The sequence below is a fragment of the Periplaneta americana genome, chromosome 7 (assembly GCF_040183065.1).
Source record: "Periplaneta americana isolate PAMFEO1 chromosome 7, P.americana_PAMFEO1_priV1, whole genome shotgun sequence".
In the NCBI taxonomy this organism is placed as follows: Eukaryota; Metazoa; Arthropoda; class Insecta; order Blattodea; family Blattidae; genus Periplaneta; species Periplaneta americana.
Genome location: NC_091123.1, coordinates 82,749,178 through 82,773,973, shown reverse-complemented (window position 1 = coordinate 82,773,973; position 24,796 = coordinate 82,749,178). Strand labels below are relative to the sequence as shown.

At 35.5% G+C, this 24,796-nt stretch overlaps 1 protein-coding gene across 1 annotated transcript in view; it reads left to right on the top strand.

Moving 5' to 3' along the window:
• Positions 1-24,796, top strand: part of Ndg (Nidogen) — a 193,337-nt gene that overhangs the window by 136,418 nt on the left and 32,123 nt on the right. The window contains exons 12-17 of the mRNA XM_069830946.1: positions 2,398-2,573; positions 8,773-8,907; positions 9,449-9,721; positions 15,872-15,997; positions 18,375-18,503; positions 21,037-21,165. Of these exons, the coding sequence (XP_069687047.1) occupies positions 2,398-2,573; positions 8,773-8,907; positions 9,449-9,721; positions 15,872-15,997; positions 18,375-18,503; positions 21,037-21,165 (968 nt within the window). The remainder of the gene's footprint in view (positions 1-2,397; positions 2,574-8,772; positions 8,908-9,448; positions 9,722-15,871; positions 15,998-18,374; positions 18,504-21,036; positions 21,166-24,796) is intronic.

The following is a 24,796-nucleotide window of genomic DNA, read 5'->3' as shown; positions in this document are numbered from 1 at the left end:
GAGAATCCATGTGTTTCCATTGTTGGTTCTACCATTTGCTCTCCGGTTCAAAATGGTGACACCACGATTCATCCTCAGTGACAATACGAGATAGAAATGCATACTCTTTCTCGTGGTATCGTTGCAAGTGACCCAGTGAAGCAGCCATTCTGCTTTTTTTTTTTGTTCCTCCGTCAACTGATGTGGAATCCATTGTGTGGAGATTTTTCGGTAATGCAGGTGCTTCATTGCATTGACATGTACAGAACCATGACTTATTCCTACCAAACGACGAAGTTCTTCCACAGTGATCTGCTGATTTCCCCATATAAGACCATCAACCTCAGCAATAACAGCAGGAGTGATGGCACAAAGAGCCTGTCCTGGACGAGCATTGTTTTGCAGTGACAAGCATCCCTCTCGGAATTTCTTGTGCCATTCCAGTATATGTGAACATGACATGCTGTGTTCGCCATAAACAACAGACATGCGACAATGGATTTCTTGTCCTTCAGCAGTCAAAAATCGCACTACAACTCGCTGTTATTCTTTACCTGCCTCCATTAGTGATGTTGGGCAAACACACGTATCTCTAACCTCACTTCCAGCACAATAAACTAACAACTAGTGTGTAAGCAGAGGTTGTAACTGTGCTTTCGCGAGTATCATCAGATGTCAGTTCAGCAATCAAATTCTAGTGGTACCAACTTGCCTGCCGTGAGTTATACGCATGGTGACCTGTTTTCATTTGACTACCCCTCATAACTACTGACCTCATGATTACCAGTATAGTGCAAAAAGTGCACATTCTCCTATTAGATTTTCATATAAATTGTGTCGTCGTCCTCATCATCATCATCATCATCATCATCATCATACCTACATTTACGATTGTTTGGGCCTTATGTCCTATTCCAAGATGAAGTTTAAATCTAGTCTGATCAACTTCACTCCGATCTTTCTCTGCCTTTTTTTCCATTAGACTCTTGTTCTTAATAATAGATCTTCCTTAAAAAAATTGTTTCCTGTGAACCTGACACAAGACACAATGCATGAGTTTTCCTCGTTAATTGTTTGCACAAAGCTAGCGACACAATTCTGCTGAAATTTCCATTGTCAGATCTCCATTAGAGAGATATCTGAACTGTAAAGGAAAGGACTTATTTTTCACCATAAATGATTAATAGTACAACACATTTTTCTCATTGAAACGTATCCACTAAAAAAAAGAAGCTTCATGGGTTGTTACTAAAGTACAAGGTACTAAAATGGAACTTTATGCAATATGTTTCATGCCTTATGTTTGTAGGTTATACCGTATTATGATTAAAAAAATTATATACTGCATTTCAAGCCATTTCACCATCACGATCAAAGTTATTGTACCAACTATATATGTAAAGTTCCATTATGCATTCAGTGCTGTATGGTTTTTCTTTTATTATAATGTAGTCAGTAACTGACTTTAAGTTCCTCACCATAGTATCGTGGATTAAGGCAACATGTCTGGACTTGCACTACAGAATGAGCAATGGTTCGAGTCCTTATGGGGGAAAAAATTTTCTCATGAAATTTTCTATGAATGTATGAGACCAGTGCCCACCCAATAATATGATGAATTTGGGAAGCTATAATAATAGGTAGCGAAATTCTGTGAACCAACTATCCACACGATATCCCCATACTCGTTGGATGATCGTTCACCTCTGTTGCATGTGGACGTGAGGCCAACAGTCAGCTGTAGGTTTCAGCTCTCTATGGGCTGTCACACCCAGGATTATTATTATTATTATTATTATTATTATTATTATTATTATTATTATTATTATTAATACTTACAAATGGCTTTTAAGGAACCCAGAGGTTCATTGCTGCCCTCACATAAGCTTGCCATCAGTTCCTATCCTGAGCAAGATTAATCCAGTCCCTACCATCATATCCCACCTCCCTCAAATCCATTTTTATATTATTCTCCCATCTATGTCTCGGCCTCCCCAAAGGTCTTTTTCTCTTCGGCCTCCCAACTAACACACTATGTACATTTCTGGATTCACCCATATCTCAAACATTTGAATTTAATATTCCTAATTATGTCGAACGAAGAATACAATTCGTGCAGTTATTATTATTATTATTATTATTATTATTATTATTATTATTATTATTATTATTATTACTGTTATTATCATTATCATTATCCTGTTATTAAGGAACAGATAGGCATTAAACAGAATATGAAATAAACTGGAGATTAGGAATATTTGGTTGAAATGTTAAAAAAGCTACGTCATAAGTAAAGAATGATTTAAATGTCATACATCACTTGTTGACTTTCCACAGAGGTTGGACATCTACTTAAAGTAAATGTGATACATTTTTACTTCAAATAAATTAATAAAGTCTCAATATTATATTCAGATACCAATATCTATATGGAGATAATGAGGACGAGGAATCGGCCGTCTGTGTGGACATCAATGAATGCAGTGCTGGTACTCACACCTGTGACTTCAATGCCATCTGTGTAAATGAGCCAGGAAGTTTTGCCTGTCAGTGCAAAACAGGATATACAGGAGATGGTAGCCATTGTGACAGTAAGTGTTACAGTATGCAATCTGCACTAAATTTTCTAGTTTATTGCTAAGATACAATAGCTAATATGGATGTAACAGACATTTGTAACATTCATTCATTCATAGTTTAGTGCCCAAAGGCAGGTCTTTCACAGCAAACCTACCATTTTCCAATCATTCCTATTTACTGTCTTCGTCTTAATCTCTGCATATGACCCATATATCTCAATATTGTCTTATCAGCTGATATTTTCTGCCACAAACTTTTCTTCTGTTCACCATTCCTTCTAGTGCATCCTTCAGTAGATAGTTTTTTCTTAGCCAATTTTTTTTTCTCTTCCTGATCAGTTTCAACATTATTCTTTCTTCACCCTCTCCTCTTAGCACAGCTTCATATCACATTTCAAATACTTTTAGTCATTTCACTTGACTTCGTCATAATGTCCATGTTTCTGCTCTATGCCACACTTTTCACACGAAGCACTTCACTAGTCTTTTCGCTAGTTCTTTTTCCAGAGGTCTGCAGATGATGCTTCTTTTCCTATTAAAAGCTTCTTTTATCGTTGCTATCCTCCTTTTGACTTCCTGGCGGCAGCTCAGCTCATGTTACTTCTTAAAGTACATTCCAAGTTTTTGAAGCTGACTACTTGTTAGGTACCGGTACTGAATTCAGTTATCATAGTGACTGTATGAATTTTAGTTGACAAATTTCAATATTGTTATATTACATGAAAGTAATGGCTGTTTTCACTTATGATATTTATTTTAGAAGCTACAGAGCCAAAAACAGAGTTATGGAGTTTCAACTGACAAGACTAAATTGTTGCTAAACAATCAAGAAAATATTGCATCATATTTTGGAGCATTGTGTTTAGAGAGTGGTAATAGTTTAAAAGAGAATACGTCAGAATATGTCACTTTTAAACTTTTATTATATTTTAAATAATTGTTATAAAGTAAATTGAAAACAAATGATTTAAAAATAAATGTAGGTGTAGTAATATCACGAAAACATTGAGTTGTTAACAAAACATAAGATAATCACTTAGGTTCGTGTTATAGATAATAATCGTAGTTTTGCAGGTTGTTAACAAAACATAAGATAATCATTTAGGTTCGTGTTATAGGTAATCGAAGTTTTGCAGATTGGTTACGAAACAAAAGACAATTAAAAGAAACGTAAGAATACTGCCAGTAGATATATAGTCTGAGTCTTTTTACTTCATACCCTAAGGGTGAAACCTAAGTCGCAATCTTTTATGAACAATGTTATGAACAGTCGACTTCGGAATACCCAGCTCTGAACTGGCCCATCGAATTGATTTCCTTGAGCTGTGCTGAAATGCTTGCCTAACATCTTCAATTTTAGCTGCGGACACTGCTTTTTTGCTGCTTCCCTTCTTCCTTATCACAGAGCCTGTTTCCAAAGCTGATTATACCATTTCACAATGGTATGACTCTCTGGAGCATTTGCACCATATTCCTGCCTAAATCGTCTTTGCACTGCAATTGGGAACTTCAATTCGGCTAACCAATAACAACATTTCACTTTTTGCTGTACCGTGAATTCCGCCATTTTAACTCTGTGTGTTGTCATAGCCTGCACATGCGCATCAGCGTCATAATTTTCATTGTTACTAAACTTGGAGAGTTTCTACATAAGACAAGATGAGAAACATATTTCTAAATTCACTGAGTGACGAGATATTTATATTTCTTTGTGGTATGATTCTACGGGACACAGTGTACAATATAGTGATAGTCACATTCTTCTAACTACTGTCTTCGCGCTACGAGTTGGTGCGGAGAATAGATAGGCGGGACGGGGGAATTTTACGCTACACTCTGACCTGAAAACTTCGGTCCGCTTACTTGGCTACAAGGGAACGGAGTCAGACATGAAAGATTCCGTATCTTCGGTGTTGTCACTATGACTATCATCACATTTTTCAAAATTGCTGGAGTATGATCTGTCCATGACAATCGTCTGTTTATGTTCCAGCCGTGTATATTAATCGAATCTCTCAACAAAGCCATTAGCCCCACCGCCCCCATCCTGATGGACAACAATGAGGGTTCTGGACACATTTATGGTAGTCAAAACTCCCGTAACATTTTTATCGTGCCAGCACTTGGGAAACGTTAAATTGTTAGACCTATCTATCCGCATTTCATCCAGATACAAAATCGGTTTTTCCACTTTCCTAAGCTTTCTTATTTGCCGTAGATATCTTCACGTATTCTAATTTACAGTGTTTTCCTATTTTTTTTTCCTGCACACTTCTTCCACCTGAAATCCTTTTTCTTCAATATTCGTCTTAATGTTGTCTTTCATTTCAAATCAATTTTCTCTTGTAAAAGGGTAGAAGTTTGTTGCAGCTTGGTACTATTTTTTTTACTTGTTATTTAACTACACTGTAATAGCTACTAGCTTCTTCAGTGTCGATTGAATTGATGATGGCGAGATGGTATTTGGCGAAATGAAACCAAGGATTCGCCATAGATTATCTGACATTCGCTTGGGAAAACCTCGGAAAAAACCCAACCAGGTAGTCAGCGCAAGCGGGAATCGAACTCACTCCCGAGCGCAACTGCAGATCAGCAGGCATACGTGCTACCTCCTGAGCTACGCCGGTGGCCCTCTTTCTTTTTCAAATAAAAATTCTCAATTATATCTTTTTTGTCAATCTCCCGCGAAGTCATCTCCATTTGCGTTTCGCTAGTCTGGACGTTTCCGTTTTTTTTTCTCCCTCAGGTGTCGACAACGCACTTTCTTCTGTGCAGTGTTTCATTTCATTCCTTATACGCTGTATTGTTCTTGTGGATAGATTAGAGTACTTTTCTACCTTTGCTGTAGGTTTCGTAAGAGGAATGCAAAGGCACTCTTGTTCTTTTTCTTCATCGCAGAATTATTTTGTACTTCCAATAATATTCCTTTCTTCGCTATAGATTGCCAATCCTTGTTTCCTCTTTGTCGACATATTTACAATAAACAAAAAACTGCTATAAACCTAAATAACAGTATACAATAACATAAATTCTATTAACTATATTATTATTAACACGAAAAGCAAAGGATAACTAAAGCAATACAAAGATTTGCGGTATACTGAAAACAACAGTTGTGAATGAATATATTCTGGAACTCCTTCTTTACATCAAGAAAAATCTTTATGGCTTCACCAGTAGGATGGATAAACATGAGTATAATACTCGGAATAAAGAAAAACTGGACATACCATTTTGCAGACTATCCAAAGTTAAAAGTAGTCCTAACATGTTGGGCTGTAGAATGTTCAACATGTTTCCACAGGAAGCACAGGAAGTGTCACTTGACATATTCAAAGTCAAAGTGAAAACGTGGCTTCTTAGAAACCCATTCTATTCTGTACAAGAATATTTTGAATCAGAAAAGCAAGCTGTTGATATTTTTTAGGTTTCTTTCTCTGAATTGTATTATTATTCTGTAATATATTAGGAAATTCGCATAAATTGTTAATCAAATCAATATCTGTGATCAGTGTGTTACAATTTTCATCTAGATATTAGCCTAATTTTGATAATCTTGACTCTCAATTGTAAACTCTAAGGAGTATTTGTGATCATTTTGTTTTATGTTTAGTGTTGTAATAGAATAATTTTCATTTTTGCACTATAATTTCACACGTGTAATTTGACAATGTCATTAGCTTTTGCTATAACGACAGCTAATAAATACTATACTATACTATACAATTGTCTTGTTGAAACTAATAAAACACTACAATAAAAACCGCACTATTATTTTCACAAAGTCGCAAAGACTCTTAGACACGTGCAGTAGATGTTTGTGAAACAGGAATATTGCAGTGAACAGCGCGGTGCGCATGCGCGACTGTTTCCCCTCCGCCCCGTCTAAGTACTTCAGCCGCCTTCTCCTGGCGTGACAACAGTAGCCTTGTACTGATTCACTTATATATTGGGGAAGAACATACATCTGAACTACAGGAAAAATCATTATACGATAAAATGACAAAATTCACGCCCACCTTCTCCCAGATACTTCCGAGTGCGTGTAAAAAGGAAACAACTGCTTTGTCATTTGAAGAAATGGCCTACATAGAAAACTACACTTCAGTCAACAATAGTTACTCAAGTACAGAGCAAGAACTCAGTATTAAACACACTCTTGTTATGGCGATGATCGATGGCAAGGTGTGCAGCGCTATGAACGATATTTCTACAACAGTCATATGCTACATGATTCTGTAGAGCAAACCCTCAACAAGTGAATAACTAGGAAGAATAGATGAAAGCAAGATTAAAACCGCCAACCTGCTCTAATTCGAGCTATCTACAATTCACGTGTGGATTAGATTTTTTAAATGTATTCTTAACTTATCGTCGTAATGTCAGTAAGTGGCAAATAAGATGGCAAGACGACAAAACTAGTGTAGAAAACGGTAAAGGCTAGATCAAGAACTGAAATGGGCTTGCTTGTGGACCAACCAAAATTCTTGTGTAATGGCATAACAAAATATGACAGGAACACAACTCAGTCACTTTTTTTTACAGTGTAATCGATCTGCATCAATCACTGGAGTTGTTAGGTGCCCAATTAGAAGATTCTCCACAATTTTTATAACTCTGTCATGTGGCCGAAGTATGTGCCATACAAACTGCGCGCATTTTTATAGAGAAGTATCCCTGATACTCATGGCAGCACCATTGCACACGGTGCTTGTACATGGATCAGCGGCTATTTCTGTTGCCCTACTTTAATTAATCAGATGTCAGGAGAGGCTCAAGAAACAAAGAACAAGAAAATAAAATCGTACAAAGAACATCACTCCAGAAAGATTTCCAGAACTGCTACAAATGAGGATATTTTCGGAAGGCTTCTGCTAACACCCAACTCCCTTATTTCTTCTATCAGACATTTTCCAAAGGAAATGATGGATCACTGTCAACTGATGTAGTTATTCTTATGAAGGCACCAGAATCTACTAGAATTGCAACAGAGCTTTAATCTTCAGAGGAGGAAAATGAGAGAGAAGAAGAAGAAGCAGAAGAGGAGGAACTGATCTACCCGATTAGTATTACATGTTTTAAATCACCAGAAAGCATTATCTAGTGAAGATTGTCTTCAATAACAATCCAGATGGAACCAGATTAAGAGGAAGACCGAGAACAAGATGGTGGAACTGTGTACGAGTGGATGTGAATAGATTAGGAATAAGGAATTGGAGGGAGTTGGCGATGGATAGAGAAGGATGGAAGAGAGCCATAGAGGAGGTTAAGGCCCACCTGGGCTGTAATACCAAATAAGAAGAAGAAGAAGAAGAAGAAGAAGAAGAAAGCATTATCTGTTTGTTAATTGAATGTGACATATATAGTTCTGTCGCTCTTATTTCTGGCAGCCAATCACATTGTAGGTCAGCTACATTTAAACTTGTGCTTCTTATCATTCGCTGCTGATGACGTTATGCACTTCCTAAGGCTCGATAAATACTTAATATAATCGCCAGCCATTTTTGTTCTTTCGTTGGCGTTCGAAGAAAGCACACAAGGACATTATTTGCTACTCATTTATTTACCCAATTACAGTGTGTTTGATTTATTATCATAGGAGCTACGACATGATAATTTTTAACAGTGCGGCAAATAGATTCCTCATCTGGTAGCTTGGCAATGAAAGAACAAAAATGGCGAACGTACTACCTATCTAGACTTTATAGAGCCTTCACTTCCTAAGGTGTAAGCAAAGAGGAGGAGTCACGCCGGAAATAACAGCGACATGACTATAGTATGAAAATAGTGCATACAATTATGTAGATAATAATATGAAGTTAATAAAATACTGTAATTAAAGATATTTTACGATAATCTATTCTATAATACACTAGTATAACATGGTCTATATTAGTTATAAAATATGCAGTACTCTTCATTTCCTTCTAAAAAGTGGTTTTAAAGTGATTTTTGTAAATAATTTTGCCTATCTGATTTTTGCCGATTTTTTCGTCCTTTCGGATCACTATGGCACCTAGTACATTCACTTGAAATAGATTACACACACTTGACAGACGTCAGCATGCATAATGCTTTTGTATATGTAGCATCTAGCAGATACTCCTTGAATCTTGTATTACACAAAAAGTGTGTCATTCAGTTGTACCTGGAACAAAAACATTATTTGCTTCAAAATATATTTACAAACGTGAATTTAAATTGTTACCAGAACTGCCATCATGTGAAGACCTTGGCTGTCACCCTGATGCTGAATGTATTGAGCGATATCCAGGAAACCTGCAATGCCGATGTCTTCCAGGCTATACAGGCGATGGATTGCATTGTGTTCCACTTTCTTCCCGAGGTATGCAGAAAGTAACTCTATTCTGATTTATAAGTTATTGAAACCTGTGGAAAAACATTACCAGTTTTTCATTACAATGTCCTTCTCTATTTCAAATGTATATCCCAGACACTTCATTGTCGTTGTAGTTATTAGATCAGTCTTGAATAGACTAGACTAGATTACAGATGACTTAGACTAGAGTAAATAAGATTGTATTATAATAAGCCTTATATTCATTAATGGACTATTACTTTTATACCATCCACTTTGCTACCACATCCTACATAAACTCTCAATAATGTGAACTAGTTATTTTAACAGGATTTCATGATAACTACTTAGTTTCACGAAGATAATTTCAAGTGCCGATTTCGGTTAATGTAGGGACATCTATATATTATATAATTACGTAATTATTAGTGTAAATATTTCGTTTTGTTTTTCCCTTTTTTGTCTCCTTTCATGAAACAATATAATAATTTCGTTAGTTCTGTCATTACCAGTATATCACTTCATAGGCATGAAATTATTTATGAGTTTTCCTATTTTCTGTTTACAGAATCATGTGACACAGCAAATGACTGCTCTCCATATGGAGCCTGCATTTTTAGCGATATCGTAAATAACTACATTTGTGTATGTGTGCCTGGTTATTCTGGGGATGGCTACAGCTGCTACGAGTCACCCACACATAATGAAACCGATGATGGTGATCTACCTATTCCATCTTGCTATTTTGGGACTTGTGATTGTCCCTCAGGATATGATGTACAGGGGCAGATTTGCGTGCCAAAGGAAGATATATCAAATGAATCAACCAATGAAAATGAAGGTAATCATTGTAATTGTGATATTTATAGTCTATATAAATAAATTCTGCCTATGTACGTAGGCCTAGATAAGTAAATTAAATTTATGGTTTATTTAACAATGCTCGCAACTGTAAAGGTTATATTGAGCATCGCGGGGTGCCAGAATTTTGCCATGCAGGAGTTCTTTTACATGCCAGTAAATCTGCCGACATGAGCCTGTCACATTTAAGCACACTTAAATGCCATCTACCTGGGCCGGGATCGAACCTGCAGCCTCGAGCACAGAAGGCCAGTGCTGTACCGACTACACTACCCAGGTTGACCCTAGATAAGTAGGTAAGAAGGTTGTTTAGATGGGTGGATATGTTGTTGGTTTGGCAGGTAGGTTGGTTAGATAGTAGAGGTCTGCATTCCAATAAAAACAACTGATCGAGGGTCATGTCATGATATTACGTGCAGTAGTTCACTATACACAGCAGGCTGGCTACTCTTGTACTGACTCTGCATGAAAGCAAAAATCTAACCGAAGCATCACAGTTGACAGGTCAGTCTCGATCATTTCAAGCATTATCTTAGATTGAAAACTGTGTTCGATTGATCATTTACAGTATGCATTATGGCAATGTTAAACTGCCTAATCCCCTATCACCTGATTAGTGGACCTAATAGGTATACAGGCTATCAGATGTTGGTCTTTATCCTCTACTTGAATGTAATAGTTGTAATATTTTGTAACAGCATAATGAGAGAGAGCAGCAGCCATAATCCAACACTAATATCCCTTCTTCAAATATCTTAATTTATTGAAGGTGTGTTTATATGAACAATATTGTTGCAAGATGGCATGTCGACACACATAATCAATCAAGTGTTCGAAAAATTGATTCAGTATTTCTTTACTTTCTCAGAGTTAATGATGTATTTAAAGAAAATGAGCTCTATTATTCTTTGGGCAGTTATGACACACTACGCACTAAAACCTTAAAAATCGTCTTCTTACTTCTCTAGCTGATTTGCTCATGCTCACTGTACACAAGCATCCATTGCTTTAATACAGTGGTTCTCAAACTTTTTTGGATTGTGGTGCAGCACATTGTTTCGCCATGTGGAATATTGTGGCACATCTGTACAGTAGGTGGCAACCCTGCCTCTTGGAGAGCATGAAGACTTATTTACTAAGCAGACGTGTTTTGAATGCTCAGGAGCGGTCTTGATATATCATGAACTCTAGCCAAGGGTATAAAACCACTGGAACATTCGATAAACATTTCATAAACCAAGTGGAATATGTTCAAAACCAAGCTCTCAGGCTCATTACTGGTGGAATCAAAACAACTCCAATAGATTCTGTGAGATTCCTCACTAATATTAACAGCATCAAAATGACAATAGAAGAAAAAGCACTGATTCAATATGAAAAACTTATCAGATTACTAGGAAACAATTGGCATTCATACAGTCCTCTCTGTAGATTAAAAACTCAAAAAAGTTTCATATCCATGGTTCAAGAATTAAAACAGAAAATCAATATCCCGAATTTAAAGAAAACTTACAAATTAAACCAAATCCTTTAACTCTGTTAAATATAGAGTATAATCTAAATTTAACTGAAATACTGAAATCAGAAGTAAACACTGAAATAATGAAACAATTGTCTTTAGAGACAATTAATATTAGGTACCCTCCATAAAACTGGCTTCATTTATACACCGACAGATCCTTGATTTCCAGGGAGCAAGGTGCTGGTACAGGTGTTACTTGCTGTCTCTTCACACTTTATAGATCTCTTGGATATGAAACAACAAGTTTTGATGGAGAAATAATTGCAATAAGTGAAAGTCTCAGGAATCTTCTATGCAACATCAATTAAATTTAAGAACGCAGCTATACTATCAATAGTCTCTAGACATACACCTTCATCTCAAACAGCAGAAATAATTAAAATGCTCTCTCAATTAATAATACTCAATAAAAGAATTGTATTCCAATGGATACCATCCCATTGTGGAATTCTGGGAAACGAAAATGCAGATGATTTAGCAAAGAAGGACAGCACTACTACTTACAGACCTGTTACTAAATCTATGTATTACTCTAGGGTATTACTCTGTGAAAAGATTTATTAAATATATATACTTAGACTTCAACAAACGAAATTTGATAACAAAATCTCAAGGGAAAAAATGGAACTCTGCGTTATAATCCACAGTTAATTCCCGATTTACCATGAAATCATCTGTAGCTGCATTTAGATTGGCAACAGACCATGACTGTTTGGCCAAACACCTGCATAGAATTGGAATATATCAGTTCCCTAACTGCCCATTGTGCAACTCAAACCAAGAAATGGATTCGGAACACCTCAAAAGCTGTGCTTCAGTGGCTGACCATGATAATATCTTTGAAAAATATTGGAGTGCAAGAGGTCAAATGACTTTTTTGTCAAACGTCTGACATTAGAAAACAACAACATTCGATAAGGATCTTGATCACTTCCGAACCCTAACAGAGCATTATAAATTAATCAACACTCATCTTCAATTCAATTTACGCTCAACTATGAACAGTGAGTCGCGAGTTGACTGTACTTTGCAATTTGTGAATTAAATCGCAATATTTTTGCTTAATATGGACAGGTTTTTAGTTAAATGCCAGCTGTTAAGCATCCAAAGTAAAGAACATCATACTGGAAATACAACAAATTATTCGCCCATTTCAAGTGTCAGTGCTAAGGTATACCCTTTGACATGGAAAATTCTCCTGTAGCGTGAATTGGACCAACGCCACCTAGATATGTAGGTGGTGTTGATTGGACAGATTCATGCAATGTCATGTTGTTTGTGTTATCGTGCACTTCACATGGGGGAAAATTAAGCATCGAGATGAAGTCAAGTAGTAGCAGCAATGTATGGTATTTGTATGCCACGAAACAACATATTCCCTATGAAATTTTTATGGTTTAGCAGTTGAGCTCTTTCTTCTCATTCCAAAGACTGGGGTTCGAATCTCTCAATGTAAAATGCATGCATATGAACACAGAGCACACGATTCCCGAGCTATAACGAGGGGTAGGACTTTGTCTCTGAACAGTGACCAATTTCCATATTTCCGTGTCAAAGGGTGTACAAGATCAAGTCAACTTCTAGTGCTGTGCGCAGATATCAAACTTGTTATGTGAGTTATTATGGATTTACGCAACTTCCTGAGTGTGTTATACATGGTGAAAAATTGAGCAATGAAAAAGTATGGTTTCAAGCAAGCTAAAGAGATACTTGAAAACGAAACATAGTCATTTAATAGGTAAAGACAAAACCTATTTCAGTCGTTTGCTCTCTTCTCAAGTGAAGCAAGTCAAGTCAATGGAGAAAATAACAATTGCAGAAAAAACTGAAGTTGTGAGCTATAAAGTAGCAGAAATAATTGCCAGTAAAATGCATCTACATACTTTGATTTTACCTGCTTATAAGGAAATAGTTATATCTATAATAGAAGAGACTGCCGAGAGAGATATCAGAAGTACCTTTGCCACATGCTCGCCACATAGAAGACAACATCTTCCCTCAGAAACAAGGAGCAGAAAAGTTAGATGATAAAAAATTTGCACTTCGACTTGATGAATCGACATACACAAGCCAAAAATGCCAATTATTGAGCTGCATAATATTTTTAGACGAATATTGTCTTGTTGAACAGTTCTATATCGTGCAAGAAATTGCCTCTGACGTCAACAGGATTAGACATCTACAATCCTGTGACAGCTACATTGGAAGAAAATGAACTCTTGTTGGAAAAATTGAATTTCATTGTACACTGATGGCGCACCAGCAATATCTGATCAAATGAAAGGCTTTGCTTCAAGACTAAGCAAGATTTTCCTAACATTGAGTCAACTCATTGCTTTTTACATCTGGAAGCATTGGTAGCAAAAACCACTGCTTCAGATCTAAAGAGTATAATGGACTTAGTTTTTGCGATGGTTAACTACATTAAAATCTATTCTTCTCAGTCATGTGACAGGAAATAGTGCTCTTCATGAATCTCTTGTACTTAATACGAATATTCACTGGTTGTCCAAAGGAAAGATATCTCCAGATTTTATAAACTGAAGAATAAAATTATTGCCAATATTTGCCACAGAGAAACCTGAGTTTGCTGCCCTCATTACAGACGAAACATAGAGTTTAAAAGGTTCGGACATTTGAATGTCTTAATGCTACTATGCAGGCAAAGGAAGACAATATCCTTACATCAAGTGACAAGTGAATGGGCTCTTATAAAAAAAAAATAAAAATATGGGAATTCAAAAGTTGAAAACAGTGACCTTGAAATAATGTTTTCTTACATAGCTGTTACTGATCTGGAGATCACTTCCAGTTCGATTTTAGAACATCTTTCGGTTCTGCAGGATAAACTGCAACAATACTTTTCTTTCATCGATCTGAATGAATGTGATTAGTTCCGCAAACCCTTTATTTTGACTACTGACGACACGAAACACCTAATTAAAAGAGCCAGAAGAGTTGGCTGAATTTCAGGCAGATCGATTTTGAAGCTGAAATTAGAGAGACAACCTGCATCTACACTTCTGTAGTTTTCAACAACCTACTTGTGCGAACAGCAATTTTTTACATTGGCTAACATTAAACATAAAAAAAAACGAGAGTTAATTCTTTCTGAAGACCAAGAATTACGTATGTTTGTCTGTGATTCGTCTCTGTATTGAACCATTGTGCAGAGGTAAATAAGCCAATATTTCTCATTGAATTATAAAAATGCTGCAATTATTGACACAACACTTTTAACTACTGCAGTTTGTATTACAATTTGTTAGTTCTATAAGATCAATAGATAACATTATTAAAATATTTAATACATATGCCTGTTTTGTATATGTTCATACTTTCCCATTTTCATAAAGATATTGTTGTTGTACAGCCACGTAATTTCGTGGTACAGTCACACAATTTCGTGGCACAGACTTCGAGAACTGCTGCTCTAATATGTATATAAGGTTTACCATTGCTGTGCAAATAAATACACTTGATACTGTGCAGTGGCCTCTCAATATGCAATACGAAAAACGCTCTCTTGAATGAAAAAGCAGGTTAGTGACTTCTTACGAAGGGTTACGAATTACGAATAAACACTCAATATGCTGTAATAGCCGTGCTTATGATCGGCATTCTTGGGAGTACACTGCTCCCCCGATATAGGACAGGGATACAGAACTGGGAAAGAGAGGGGTGGAAGCACGGGGATAGCATTGGTTCCTCTTCCAAAGTTCACTAGCGTTGAATGACCTCTCTGTGACTCGTTCACAACCATGTAGTACTAGATGACTAGGCACTGAATACAAATTCCCTCTACCCTACCATGTCAGTGACATGTGGGATTGAAGGAAGGAATGAATGACGTATTCTGGCTTGTGACATCTACCACAACTGTCTCCCAGTTCTGAATGCCTGATATAGGAGAAAGTCAATGTTCACCTACTTAGATATAACACGCGGAGAAAGTGTCTTGCAGTCAGAAAGCAGTAGAGCATGAAAGTCGAGGAATATTATGGACAGGAAAACAACGATCCAACAGGAATGGATATTTAAGAGTTGTTAATTCATAATAAAGAGTGACTTTGATACAACTTTAATACAAATTAATTTTATTTCCTAGAATATATCTTTCTATAAAATACAACAATAAATAAATATACCTTAAATTCTCCAGTAATATCCTTAATATTTGTGCCGTTTTCTAGGAGTTGGATAATATTTACGTTGTCAAAAATACTTAGGCATGGACGTTTTGTGACATGATGCCTAATTGGTATGTAGGGACTTGGATTCTTGTCGCAACAGACCATGTTGTACTGTTGTCTGCTTTCTTTAGACTCAAATGCATTCTACTAAATAGGCAGAGCAGTGTATATCTTTGCCTACTTGTTGCAGTGGACCTATGATTTTAATGTTATAAAAGTGCTTTAAAAAGTTAGTGTGTTGTTATGGAAATTCATTATTCTCTCATTATACTAGGTAGTCATTATTAATAATATTATTTAGCTTCTATCTTACACTTGTCTTTACAAATGGAATATCTTTTACCAGATGAACAGAAGAGTGCTTAACTACATTCATAATATTGTGAAGATGACATACTGTGTATTTATTTTTCAGTATCGTGTAACATTGTAAACAGATGTCATCCACATGCACAATGTGTCTTCATATCGTCATTAGGACAATACCAGTGCCAGTGCAATGCTGGATATGAAGGTGATGGATATGAGTGCGAAGAAATAGGTAAGTAAATTTTAAAATTTAGATTCGGTTTCCAATATGCTTGACATTGTAATAAAGCTAACTAAAAATGGTGTCTGGATTGTAGGTATTTCACTCAATCAAAAATTATTCTCTTCAATCCTGTCTCTCCTTGTGTGGCTAGGGATAACAGACCAGATATCACATTTCAGGGTTCTTTTCGAATGGTGACATGTTGACGTGAGTTGTAAGACGCACCTCCTTCTGCAAACAAGTCACCATTCTCATCCTTGATCACGTTTACCCTTGCCTGATATCCATTCTTAAATTCCTGTATGCCTTTATATAAATCTCTAATGTTTTTATTCTTACTATTTGTTTCTACCTCATTTAGTTTTTCCTTCAAGTGATCTCTCTTTTTGTTCTTAAGTGTATGACTTGCTTCCTGTCTTTCTTTGAAATAATTATCTCTATTTTCCTGGCCTGGATCCTGTAAGAATTTTAATTTTGCTTGTTACCTTCTTTCTATTACCATGCAACAATTGCTTACTGTATAATAAAAATATGCATTGATCGCATACCACACACCGGTATTCACTTTATATGAAAAAATTCTCTTGCTACTACCGTGTGTATCATAAATTTACTTGGTATTGTGTAATATGAATATTTTATAAAAAAATTTGTTTTATATTTCTCACAATCCATGATTTATGAGGTTCATAAGAATTCTATAACCCGGTGTATAAATAATATTCACTTGATATCTCTATTTATTAAGGAGACTTAGATATCTTGTACTTAAAGAATTTCTTAGAACCTCGTATTTTTATTTTTTAATAGTAGGCCTATTATTACTTATGGTATTCATTTATGGGGAAATTTTCAGAAAATTGATCAAGTACTTCTTTTGCAAAAAAAGGCAATACGCATTTTGACTGATTCTGGTTTTTGATGTTTAATTTACTGCAAACCTTTGTTTATTTCTGAAAGAATTTTAACTGTTGTGAATTTGTATATCTTTCATTGTTTGATTAAAGTTAAGTCAAATTCAGTTATTATCCACATAGTGAGATTCATCATTATGGTACAAGACATAACTACCACCTTGTGCCCCTAGGGTTAGATTAGCCAAGTCTAAACAATGGTTTACATCAATTGCATTGTCTATGTTTAATAAACTTGCTTATAGTGCACATATTGTTAATTTTAATAGATTTAGGTGTGTTATTCGTGACTGGCTAATCAAAAACCCTCTTTATGATACAAATGAATTTATGGAAACTAATGTTGATATAGTATTTTTATTTGTTTGTTTATCTTATTTTTCTTTTGACTTTGTCTATGTATCTGTGATACCACAACTGTTTTTATCAGTAAATCATACAATAACTAAAGGGAATTACCAGTATTCGCTTACAGACAGCAGCTCAAACTAAACATGGGATGAATCATAATTACTGTGGGATTTTTATTTTATGTTAATTCTGTCTCCAGATAAGTAGGCTTAAATCTTACATGTGTCGTGTTTTCAATTTAAAATGAAACATGATTAATAATAATCTAAAAATAAATACATATACCTTCAAAATATTAATAACTGCAGTTTTTCATAATCTATGTTACCATAACTATTTTTGTCCTTGTTTATTAGAATACCAGTATTCATATTTCCTCCTCTCAGCAATAAGTTAATGTTTAGTTAACTCTTTAATTCAGCTGAATTTTTACATATTTACCGGTATTAGTCATGTCTTTACTATTGTATTGTGAATTGAAGATTGGATATGAAAAAGTCTGTAAGTGCCAAAAAGAAAAACCCTAGAAAAAGGGCTTTCTTGTGAAACTAGTAATACAATATCAACATTTTGCATATCTATGGAAGAAGCTAGGTTACTATATAAATAAAATTACAATGGGACTTATCTTTTTTCCTTAGTGGATTGAGCCAGGGGCATTGACCCTTTCTGGAAAAACTAATTTTCAAAGATATTGGCACTTAAGGTTCTTAGGAAAATATTTGGGGCTAAGAGGGATGATGTTACAGGAGAAGGGAGAAAGTTACACAACACAGAACTGCACGCATTGTATTCTTCACCTGACATAATTAGGAACATTAAATCCAAACATGTAGCATGTATGGGCGAATCCAGAAATGCATATAGAGTGTTAGTTGGGAAGCCGGAGGGGAAAAGACCTTTGGGAAGGCCGAGACGTAGATGAGAGGATAATATTAAAATGGATTTGAGGAAGGTGGGATATGATGATAGAGACTGGATTAATCTTGCACAGGATGGTATCCCAGCCTTATGTGAGGGCAGCAATGAACCTGTGGGTTTCTTAAAAGCCATTTGTAAGTAAGTAATTGGCACTTACAGCCTTTTTATGTCTGATCTTCATATTGTTATTTCTTTTGCAGACATATCCTGTTTACAAGCTGATGTGTGTGACCCTCATGCTACTTGCACCTATAATGAGGCAAGAGGCAAAGCAATATGCATATGCAATCCAGGTTACCAAGGAGATGGAATGTTATGCACACAAGCAGGTAAGGGTTCTTTTTTGTTGTGTGATTTGGTTAACCCTTAGAAGCCGTGTATCCATTATAGTGGCCAGCTACTATTATATCACTGAAGTATAAAATGATAATTGCAAATTAAGCTTTCAGGAATAACTCCCTGTAAAGTTAATTTGAATAATTTCGAGGGAAAAATTGTTCCGGGGCTGGGTATCAAACCCGGGACCTTGGTTAAACGTACCAACGCTCTCCCACTGAGCTACCCGGGAACTCTACCCGACACCGATCCAATTTTTCCCTCTATATCCACAGACCTCAAAGTGGGCTGACAACCGTCAAGCAGCCAACATTTGAGTGCACACTAACTCTGTGTGACTTTAAATTGTGGTTTTCTGTTACGTACAGTGACGTGTATTATGCAAATTAAGCTTTCAGGAATAACTCCCTGTAAAATTAATTCTCCCTCGAAATTATTCAAAATGATAATTATTCGAATTCTTTCCGTTGGTAACCAAATTAATTACAAATCTTGCTAATTATTATTACATTATTTATAACAATAGTTAAATGATCTCACTAAAATTGTTTACATCTAGATATCTTCGTCTTCTTTTTTTCTTCACTTTGAGGATTAGGTTCATGCTGAATCTGTTTCGGCACCCATTTCACTCTTGATCTTCCTATATCACGTTTTCTTTTTGGTTTATATTTCATTGCTAAAGCTGATAGTCTTTAGTTCATCATTCTTCATAGATATTCACACGATCTAAGCGACTTGTAGTGCCCGTATTAGCCTCGAAACAAACCTGAATACAACTTCAGCAAAGAGACATACAGATATGTTAAATAAATAAATGAGTTAAAATTCCCACACTTAATACTCTAAAACTAATTATTTGTGGCGAATATTTAAACAATTATAAATTTTTGTCTTGTAATTGAAATGCATACATTTATATTGAAAGTTTTCATGAAAAAAAAATTTGCTTCAACTTCTGTACCTTTAAAAGAAGTCTCAGATAAATACATAATTTACAATACAGTAGTTTTTTAATCTACCTATATTTGAATTAAAATACTTTGTAATTAAATCGGAAGTATGTTCACATGAAGTTAAATTATCATGGTTGCTCCGGTAGCAGCAAATCATAGCCTGTTCTGAGTTGTGACATAGTAGCATTGTTGCCAGTTCGTCTTACGAACAAATCCATGCATGTTTGTATATTTTGTATTTTGTCTGCTGTGTGGCTTGTAAATGATCTATTTTGTTATACAGTAGTTATTGTTGGTGCTATTGTAATTTAATTCATTGTTAAATATATTTTTTTCGTTTTTGTTATTGTTTTATTACTTTATTACCTGTATTTATTTTGTAATTTTGTTCTTGAAGCATGACGTTCGTTTATTTTCGAAACACACCGACAGATTGCATGCTTATCAAATACCAGAAGAGTGAAATGTACAGCAACATTGCTTTCAAGATGCATCAGCTGAAATCACAAAGTATTTTTAAGAGTGTAGTATATTTTCTTCAGTATTTTTTATTATTTTCCTCATTAATTACATGAAACTTCATTCATAGTTTTCTGCCCAAGGCAGATCTTTCACTGTAAACCCAGCATTCTCCAATCTTTCCTATTTTCTTCCTTCCTCTTTGTCTCCGCATATGATCCATATATCTTAATGTCATCTATCATCTGATATCTTCTTCTGCCTCTAACTCTTCTCTCGTTCACCATTGCTTCCAATGTTTCCTTCAGTATGGTAGGCAGTTTCTTCTTAGCCAGTGACCCAACCAATTTCTTTTTCTCTTCCTGTTCAGTTTCAGCATCATACATTCTTCATCCACTCTTTCCAACACTGCTTCATTTCTTATTCTGCCTGTTGATTTCACATGCTTCATTCTTTTCCAAATCCACATTTCAAATGCTTTTATTCGCTTCTCTTCACTTCTTCATAATGTCTATGTTCCTGCTACATACAATGCTACACTTCACACAAAGTACTTCACTAATCTCTTCCTTAGTTCTTTTTCCAGAGTTCCGCAGAAGATGTTGCCTTTTCTATATTCCTTGGGCATTGCTGTTCTCATTTTGACTTCCTGGCAGCAGCTCATGTTACTGCTCATAGTACACCCCAAGTATTTGAAGCTGTCCACTTGCTCTACTGCCTCATTTAGAATTCGCACGTTTACCTCTTCATTTTTGTTCTGATAATCATGATCTTCGTCTTATTTGTATTTATCTTCATCTCATACTGCTCACAGTTGTCACTTATAGTTCCAGTAGCATATCCCTTATTATCGTCTCCTTTTCTGCTAACACTGCCATATTATTAACAAATCTTATGCACTTTATTCTTCTTCCTCCCACTATTACCCCTCCTCCCATGTTCTGAAAATAGATCTTCTCTAGATCCTCCAGGTAGATGATAAAGGGCATTCTTGTCGTACTTTTCTTCCTATTTTACATCGTTCTGAAATTTCTTCTCCTATCCTGACTTTGACTGTTGACATGAAACTTATAAGTACATAATTTAACTTACATCCGTCTTATTTCAACAGGTGAATGCTCCTCTCCTGAAGACTGTGGGAGCAATGCTCGTTGTGTATGGAGCAGCATTCATGATCAATATGAGTGCATCTGTGATCCAGGATATAGCAGAGAAGGTCCTGTCTGTGTGTTACTGAAAGGTCTGTAAGTAAAGATATTATTGTAAATTATATTTTGACCTGATTGATCAAAATGAATATACACTTTTTTAACACTCTATAAAACCAAAACTGTTAGACATACACCCAATATGTATGATAACAAGGAGTTTGAAAATTGAACAACTTCAAATCGTTGTTATGTCAGCATCAGCTGTTGAGTCACGTCACCAGTTGAGTAAGATGGCCGCGAATTCTGTGGAAAATGGATTTTTTGTGGTTGAACTAGCGAAAACAAACTCTGTTACTGTCAAGCAGTGGCATTTTAGAACAAAATACGATAAAGTGCCACCAGCAAGGCAGTCTGTGACAGGAGCAAAAAATTTCAGAACATGAGATGCTTGTGTATAGAGAAGTGGAAAATTCTGCAGAAACAGTTGAAACTGACTCTTTACAAGTTGCAGTTAGTGCAAAATTTAATTGTGGATGATAAAATCATACATAGGTACTGCTTTCAGTATAGAAGTGCAAGCATGTAGTGGGAAAGAAGATGGTTTCTTTGACGAGCCAATTTTCAGTGATGAGTCGACCTCCAACATCAATGGAAAAGTTAATAGGCACAACCTGCTAATATGGGATAGTGAAAAACCTAGCAAACCGTCGATACATATAAATACCTCGGTATCACCCTTCAAACAATCTGTTCATCCTTCAGGATTCACATAAGAGAAAAATCAGCTGCTACAGTTAGAGGAATCTGTGGAATAGAACACATCACAGGGCCACCTCTTAGAACAGCAAATATGCTATTCTAGACCAAGATAACCCCAATAATCACCTAATTGAATTAATCTGGGAAAAGCCCACACTTTCAGATTTGATAGTTATTGAGAATGCCACGCGTCACCATATATTAGGTACGGCTACTAGGTCAGGTGGTGATGGTGATGTGGATTTGATCAAGTTGCACATTGGAAGCATATAAATAAGCAATGCTGGATATTAAATAATATAACATATAATTAAATATGTAAAAGAATACAACTATATGCAATGAGATTAACTGACATGATAAAACAAAGGATTAATAATGAAAAATATGTAACAATGTCAAACTAAATTAAATAATCAAAAATGAGAATTAATGGCTGATAATCAGTACAATATACTCTAATACATTACTTGAGGCTCAAAGCCATATTCAATCTTAACTCAGCTACTAATAAATTATTAACACACATCTGTACAATATTAAATTATTACAAACACACCATAGACTAATAAGAGGAGGAAACGTCTCAAAGAATTTAGAAAACACCAAGCTAATACTTTACGAAACAGGTGAATCTCTCAATACCCAATACATGTTGCTGCACTCCGGATCCTTCCAGAATAACCCATAGTAGCCAACGTATAACTTCCGCATTCTCGAAACTTCAATACTAATCTCTGCAGCACAATTTCAAAGCCTCTCGTCTACACCTCTACGCAAAAGCGAATCTCCGAGTGTAACTAGTCTACATTTCTAGGCAGAAGACGAAATTCCAAGTATCAATACATTACTACTCGCCTAACCAAGAAACCTCTTATTTCCCCCTCTCTCGTCTACCTACAATTCCTTACTGCTATTAGGATAGAACATTCACGAACTTACCAGGAAGCCCTTCTTGAGAAAAAACCTGAAGTTCAAGCTATTGCGGCCATCTACTGGTCAGGCAGAGAAACTACTGCAGCTAAGAACTTCGAAAAGAGAAAAAATCTGGCAAGACTTCTATGGAACGGATTCAATGATAAATAGAGAATGGACAAAGAAAAACCAAGATCACCGATCCTTAGTCACTAGATTAGCTATCCATGGATTCCACAACAGAATATAAAAGAACACAAAATATAATGAAGCAGTATGTGTGTGTGTGTGTGTGTGTGTGTGTGTGTGCGCGCGCGCGCGTGTGTGCGTGCGTGCGTGTTTTTTTTTTTTTTTTTTCCATAGGTCTTACATCACCATGTGTGACTTGTGGACTACAGCAAAGATTATAATACTTTATTTTCTTATTGTTGGATGATTGTACGCAGTTCTAATATTGTTATTAAAAACCTGGACACATGGTGGAGCATGTACGGGATTCACCTCAAATTAATTTGTTTTTACATATCCCATGAAAAGTTGTATGGACTATTCTTTCTATGATAACTTCGTTCTCATGTAAGATGGAACTCTTCCTCATTGGCACAGAGTTGTTCATCGTTATTTAGATAAACATCTTTCACAATGCTGAATTGGCCGTTTGACAGACGAGAACATGGCTGTCATATTCTGGCTACCAAAACATTTGGATCTAATACCCTGCAACTTTTTTGTGGAGATGTTATTAAAGATAGAGTTTTTCAACTCACTTCCTTTTAGTGTGAATTAAATTAAACAACACATCAGAATAACTGTGGACATTGTTAATATCGAAATGTTCCAACAATATTGTTACGAATTGGAATATTATATTGATACCTGTTGCAGTACAAATTGCAAAAAAGCACATTCCACGAGGAAAACCAAAAAAATACACCCCATTCTGGACAGAAAACCTGAATTTATTGAAACAAGATAGAGATAAAGCAAGAACCGAAGCAGAACATAGCAAAACACCAGAAGATACTCAAGATTGGAGGAAGAAGACAGCCATTCTTAAAAAAGCAATTATAACAGCAAAAAAGAACAGTTTTAATAAATTTATTGAAAATATTAATTACGAACCGATACTGCTAAAACATATAAATTTCTGCAGAATATTTCCAATACACAGGAAAATACTAGTCAACCTATTATTCATAATAACAAAACACTAACAGATAGCAGAGATATAGCAAACGCATTTAATAGATACTACTCAAACTCTCACAGATTACATCCCAGTATCAAAAAAACTGACAAATTTATCAAAAGAGAATTATATAAAAATAATAAAAACAATATTACTAGTACAAAACCTGAAATATTTCATCAAAATTTTACTTCCAAGTCTGTACTTTTATCCATTTTCAATTTATCATGGAACACCTCAATTCCTGCAGTTTGGAAAAAAGCAATCATTGTACCAATTCACAAAAAAGGGAAACCTGCTCATGATGTTAATAGTTATCGACCAATAGCACTATTAAGCAAGATAGCAAAAACCATGGAGTCCATGATCTTCAACAGATTAACTTGGTATTTAGAATCACAAAACCTTTTATCACCAAGACAAGCTGGCTTTCGACAACTACACTCTACCAATGAACAAGTCATATGCCTCGGCCAAGAAATAAAAGACAGTTTTAACAAGAAAAAAGATACCTTGGCAATATTTATTGACTTTCAGTTAGCATATGACTCTGTTTGGAGAAATAAATTATTACTAAAACTCCAGAAATTAGGTATCTCCAGCAATATGTTCAGATGGAGATCAGAATTCCTTAGTCAAAGATTCATTGCCACTAAATTCAATAACTCACTTTCTAGTTACAGACAAACATATCGAGGTCTATCTCAGGGCCCTGTCCTCAGCACAACTTTATTCAATATTTATATAAATGACTTACCCTCCCTATTAGAGGAATCAAACATGAAAACAGCACTATTTGCAGATGATATAGTTTTCTGGACTTTCGGATCTTACAGACATAGAGACAAAATTCAAAA